Here is a 6,858-nt window from a genome sequence, read left to right as displayed (position 1 = left end):
CACAACTTCCAACAGTCATGCACTCGACACTTTTGCTCCAATCGTTGCGGTGCAGTTGGTGCAAAACACATTTGCACATCCGTGTTTCATAATCTGAGAACGTGCACAACATTCGTGCATTTGAAAACCGTAAATTTGAAGCTGTACATATTTTTTTTATACCTTGTTAACACAAACTAGGGGCTACGGGTTCACAAATCCTTGTTACAGGTACACATTTGTGACTTTAGTGTGCGCATGCGAACTCTGCAGTTAAATGTGCTTGTGACTTTTGCACCAAATATAACTACGTAATAATCCATCACATGTTGCGTGAGTTGTTGCATGTTTATTAAGTTACTGGCACACATTCTTCATTCAAAATTGTAAAACACTAAACACACTGTTCCTGGATCACTGTGATCCAGAATGACAGTCAGGATTACTGGAACCCTGTCACGGGTGAGCATCACCCTGATGCCAAAGAGGCATCAGGAGATTCCAGACAATTTTAAGTACGGATACAACACAGTACAAAAGCAAAGACAAAATCAATCAGAACATCCGCATTGACCCAGACGGTTGGTCACGACCGTAACCCCTGGACACTAAAACGTCTAAAACCCTAAACCAGTTGACTTAGAATTTGGGTTCTGTGCCCCCTTTACAGCTGGTATTAAAACGATGTGGACACCGGAGATGCATGTTAATACCACATGGAAACGCATGTGGCGAAGCCCTATCCAATCACAGAAAATGTATTCTAATGCCAAGTGTACAAAGAAGGAGTACTGGTCTCATACAAACACACATGGGTGTCAGGTATTAAGCCTTGGGTTACATAAATAAACAGATTAAATATGGAAAATAACCCACATGTTATTCTATTAATAACAACTTTGGTATGGCTGTAACTATCTTGCCTGTTAATAGCACTACTACTACCAATGTAAATATAATACTGCTGCCTCTGCTGCTAATTATAAACTGACAAAAATTGTTCAGTGAAACAATCTCTCGCACAGCAACAACGTGAAGTCGGCCAGCTGGGTGGAGAGGAAGAGGACAGCATGTCCTCGATCAGAGCGTAGCAGAGCTGCACAGCAGCAGCCGTCTATCGTTGCTCAGTGTGTGTGTGCGTGCGTGCGTGCGTGCGTACGTGAGTGTGTGTGTGTGTGTGTGTGTGTGTGTGTGTGTGTGTGTGCGTGAGTGTGTGTCCAATTGTGCCACTAACACCAAAGCTGGTGTGTGCTCTGGAGAGCAAACAGTGTTGTTTATTGGCAGAGGCATTCACAAAGATATGGAAGGGGAACGCACACACCCACACACTACGTCACAAACAGACATGCCAGCAACTTCCTCCAAAACACACACACACACACACACACACAAATGTAGGCTGGAGGTGAAAGAGTGGCTGGATGAGGACCAAACTAACTTATGAAGCAAGGACATTATTGGCTTCCTTTAAAGGGTTAATTCAATGGTTAGGATAAGAATAAGCTTTATGTTAGATACAGCAATGTTAGGGTTAAGGTTTAGGCATTGAGTTGAGATGGTTGAGGTTAGGGTAAATGAATTAGGTCAATGAGTTTCCTCATTAAGACTACTGTACAAGTATATGTGTACAGTACACACTGTTATAAAAGAAGCAACGTTACAGGTTTCAATACAGAGAACATAGTGTCCTCAGCTGTACTTACACACAGAGGGAGGGAGAGACTGAGAGAGAAGCAATATATAAGGAGGAGGATCTAAAACCAAACCTGTGATGCTCCTTGCCAAATGCACATTTGCACTTCCTGCGATTAATGCATGTGCACGCACCACGTACACAAACACAAGCACACGTACTACGCGCAAACGGGGCGGTCTCAAATCCTTGTTGACGTTTGCTGTAAATGTGACACCGAGCCCTGCTTTGTTTAGGTTGGAACACGATGTTCTCCAAAACAAAGAGTGTTGCAACAGAGAGGCCTGAATGTGAACTCAGCATCGTGGCACACTGCCACATTTAATCACTTGCAACGTGCACGAAGCAACCTCTGAACTCTTGTTGAAATGAACTATTTACAAACTTTTGGACAACAATGACATCAATATACTTTGGACTGAAACAGCTGCCAATATTCTCTCTCTGGCGTTACATCATCCACATAATAATACGAATAGCCGTCGTATTATGCCATAATTGATAATTAAACGGTCATTAAAAAGATGGATAAATAATTATGATATGGATTAATAAAATAACAATTTGTATAATCTGTAGCATCAAAGATGCATTTCTCAATAAATTTACTTAGTCACTGTTCTCTACATAATTATCAGCCATTCTAGTTGCTGGGAGACATTTAGACATTTACAAATCATTATCAGCCTGCATCATCTCTTAAAATGGCACAATCTTAAAATCACCCAAGTGTACGAATAGATCTGTCTGCTCTACAGAGGCCGCATTTTGGACCAGGGCTGATATTAATGATTTCAGCCCTGCAACAGCCACTCTGAACCCTGTAAATGCCAATTCATAGTTTCTACATTAACATATTCACTGTCCCACGTCACCAGCAGTACACACTGTACTACTGCCGACATAACATTTCTGTCTGCACGCACCGTGCACGCAACGATATACTGGAACGGAATAGAATGTGAAGTATGTGCGGTACGCCAGACTTTTTTAAATATGAACCGCCCTCTGACGACAGAGGATCAGACTCTAATACGAGCACCAACCCGTGGATGAAATGTGACTGATCCTTTCACACACAGCAGCTAGCTGAACATCTTTTTGTTCAGTTGTGCAGCGATTGTGAGTTTAGGTGCCACCATCGTGGGCTGTAGACAAGAACAAACACAAAGGAGGAGGAGCCAACAAAGGATGTGTTTCGCTTTGTGATGCTAGTGCTAGTAACATATTAGCAGTTGAAATAACAAAGACTTGCATTACTTTGAGCATTAAATATACACAAAAATAATATTGTCATTGATGAGGGAACATTTGCAATATCGTTTATACCAGTTTTAATGCATAATCTCTCTAAAAGTCAATAACACGTATTTTCTTTGCTGCCGTAAATCGAAAAATTGCTGGAGCAAATATTTCATGCACCGAGCAAAGTTTTCTGGCATTGATCTACGATCTCAGATTGAAAGAGCAGAAGGCATTCAGGACCATTAATGTAAACCGTTTGTGCAGAAAACTAAACTGTGGCCCAGATTTAATGCTTCGTACCTCTACTGTTTATGTTGCTTTTCCTTTTTTCAGCTTCTAGGTGGGTCATCTTTGGTTTGTTTTTAAATAAGCCTCTTAACCCTTAACGCTGCCCCAGCTCTGTCTGGATGTTTATAACCACTCTGCTCTTCTTATGTTCACACTTATAATAACTGTCCTCCACGCACTGGATGATAATAGTCGTATGAATCGTATGATCTCTGATAAAGTGACATCCTGCAGTTTAACAGCCTGGGGCAGGGTTTTTTGTTTTTTTCCCCAATAGGGAAAGCCAAACATTAACATGCATTTACATGGGGTGTTGTGATGTGGTGATAAAATGTTTAACAATTTATCCCCACAGGGCGGTTGTGTTTTCAGTCATGTCTGTCTGTCTGTGAGGAATTAGGTTAAGGAAAAAGGAAAGGAGTAATTCAATTTAGATGGTGGTTCATAACTGTTAACCTTGAGATTGGGGCGTTTACCAACACCGTGGAAGTCTGAGTGGCCATTGTGGTGCTTTCTCCACTACTTATTATACAATATTTTACTGAAAATTATTATTTTTTCCAGATAATTTCTATTTCCATTTTGATTTCATATTCATTTTTTTAAAATACAGTTTCTTCAACTAATATTGCACAATCAGATCGTGTTAAAGCACAAAATGCATCATGCACAAGGCAACAAGAACATTTTGCACCCCTGTGTCCTGAACTCCATTCAAGTGCACAAAAACACATGAGGCGATGGAAAGTGTGGTTGTCGGCCATGCTGCTAAATTACACTGGACCTAGGGGCTGGATTATAATTCAATAAACAATATAGATTGCAATAGAATTTTCTGTCATAATATCACACTTTAAAAAATCACAAAAAGTTACTGAGTTACAAGTAAGTGACATGATGCCAGTCAACACCTGGACAAGATCTCACTGTACCACAATATGACAAGTTATTACTCATGAGTCAAATGACCAGCCTGAGGCAAAGGACAAAAGACTGCTGTGGACGACAACAACAACAACAACAACAACAGACACGATGCATCCTCTTATAAAACGATAATATACAAAAGGACACTGAGCAAATGAACATGTTTGTATATGCTTATATTTCAACATTACTGCAATATTCATTTCCTGCATTACACAGGACCGAGTCTTGTGGTACTTTATGTTCCACATCCCATTTTAACAACATAGACCAGGGGTCTGCAACCTTTAGAATGAAAAGAGCCATTTTTGTCCCCTCTCCACCCAAATAAAATTATTCTGGAGCCGCAAAAAAACCTATTTGATCCTTAAAATGAAGATAAAAATCACATGTAAAGTTGTCGTTTTTACACATACTATATTTAAAGAACTACAGTTCGTCGCAGGTTGATACCAAACCTCTAAAGTGTAGAAAAATGACTTTGAGATGAAATTTTATGTACAATTATATGTAGTTTATGTCTGTGAAAATCTGCCTGGCCTAAGTATATGGATCCAAGGATGGACAGGACTCCAAATGTGAACTTCTTCATGTACGCATTACTTTAATGGCTTTAAGGGGAGTTTTTTTTACAATTGGATCTGACGGACAAAATATCAAAAACACTATTTATGCGTTTAACTTGACAAAAAAGTGTGGAAAAACAGCGAAAGGAGCCACTACAGAGGGGCTGAAGAGCCACATGAGGCTCTAGAGCCGCAGGTTGCAGACCCCTGACATTAGACTGTCAACAGCTATACATGAACGCACTCCAACACAATGAAACAAGATATTACATCATCACATATCGTTAACTGCACCTTCTTTGTAAAGCATTCTGTGTAACGGTACAAACAGACCCCGAATAAACCATTCACTAGGCTAATGTTTCACTAAAAGCAGAGTTTAACTACCGCTGCAAGCTAGCTGTTGTTGTTGTTTTCCTCTGTGTTTTTGTCCATAACTCGACGAGACTCATAAAAACGGATAAGTTTCACACTCCGACACAATGAAAACGACACACACACAAAATAAACAACACACACAGGATTCAAAACACGTCGAGTGAGCGTTAACTGAAGCGCGTTCTTACCGTTTGGTCGTTACCGTGCCGTCTTTTTTCTCCATGTTGTGACTGAGTGATGTTTACAGCGACACGGCGAGGTTATATTCACCAACCACCGGCCGCGTCAAGTTGGATAGAAAATACCACTTCCGTTATAGCTTTCAAAATAAAAGTCTCAACGCTTCATTTTCACAGATGAACATATTGTTTGCTATCGGTCACTGGGTCGTGATATAAAGTAATTCAGTGTAGTTACACAAGCACTTGGGTAGATTATAATAAGTTGATTTGACTAGAGTAAGGCGCTGTATCATGCAAATGTAGTCTCGTGTGCTGCTCATTGAAGCTTTACGAGGCTATAGATGCTTTTAATCAACTTAGAGTTTATAATAACGTTTTAACTTGTACTACATCAAAAATAACTGTCATCAGCAAGGGGACTTTTATTTTGTCGCGCGGAAGTAAGACAGTCCCTTTGAGTCACGTCAGTAATCTTCCGATCGTGCCCGAGTGTGTGTTTTCTGGTGTCCACGCCCCCAAGGAAAATAATTTTCAAAATAAAAGCTCGCGTCGGGAACCGCTCGTCTGTTGCCATAAACATAAAATGACGCTGGTAAATTGTATAAAATGTATTGTTCAACATGAGATGTATGCTCCACACTTTAACCTGCCTGGATATGCCTCAGTAAAGGCCAAAGTGTATGGCTGCAGTCTGGAGCCTCTCGTCTCGTGCCAACGAGCTGCAGCTTATTTTACAATTTCAAAATAAAAGCTCGCGTCCGGTTTTGTTAATAATTGTGTTTTAAACAAAGAGTCAAAGTAATCATGCTAATACTTATTAGTATATACGTATACTACTACTTATAAAAATACCAGACGAAAAAATGGAATATACAGAACATAAAAAGAATAGTAAATAGTGCAAAAAAAAATGTATTGTTCAACATCTATATCAGATAACCACATCATTGGAAGTAACATAAGAGTCGTGGGAAGTCATTCTTACACAGAATACAGAATACCGTTTGTGCGTAAAATGTCATTTAAAAAAAAATCACATACTATTAGAGTTGGATTAAATTGTTTTATTTATTTTGTGTTTTTATACTGCCAGCCATTTTGGCTTCCGGTAGAACTGGCTGCAGAATCCAGGGTGGGGATCTTCGGAGTAGATCGCAAATAGTAACGCAAATCTGCAAAATATATATGGACATAAAACAACGTTACTTTAAGACTGAGCTGCAGAAAACAAGCTCACAAACTTACCTGTGACTCCGTCATCCTCCCTGAAGCAGCCTTCGTGTTTCCTCGGCCACTTTCTTCCCACGCGGAAACGCGTGCGCAGCGCCCCCTACCGGTCACCAGCGAGGGAGACACTTGTGATTGTGAATGAACAGAGAGATACAACCAATGTACAGAAAGTACAGAATGTTCTGAACACCTAATACTGAGGTTTCACTCTCATGTCTTTGATGGGAATGAATATACAGCAAAGAAGTGCTTAAATACACTAGTTTGAAACCATTAGTTTGATTAAACGTGTCAACTGGCACATTTATATTTATATTAGGTCAATTTATAATTGAAAAAAAGATGAAAACTCACCCTGTTTTCATTGTGC

The 6,858-nt window shown here is 39.9% G+C and overlaps 1 protein-coding gene across 2 annotated transcripts in view; it reads right to left on the bottom strand.

The window, feature by feature from the left end:
* The window catches only part of hif1al (hypoxia inducible factor 1 subunit alpha, like), a 19,588-nt gene extending 14,246 nt beyond the window's left edge, over positions 1 to 5,342 (bottom strand). For both annotated transcript variants that reach the window (XM_083887377.1, XM_083887378.1), the window contains exon 1: positions 5,265 to 5,342. In XM_083887377.1, the coding sequence (XP_083743503.1) occupies positions 5,265 to 5,299 (35 nt within the window). In that variant the 5' untranslated portion in view covers positions 5,300 to 5,342. The remainder of the gene's footprint in view (positions 1 to 5,264) is intronic.
* Positions 5,343 to 6,858: the final 1,516 nt, after the last annotated feature.

Source organism: Microchirus variegatus, assembly GCF_963457635.1.
Source record: "Microchirus variegatus genome assembly, chromosome: 3".
Taxonomy (NCBI): Eukaryota; Metazoa; Chordata; class Actinopteri; order Pleuronectiformes; family Soleidae; genus Microchirus; species Microchirus variegatus.
Note: the sequence above shows the minus strand (reverse complement) of the source record. Positions and strands in the feature narration are given on the sequence as shown.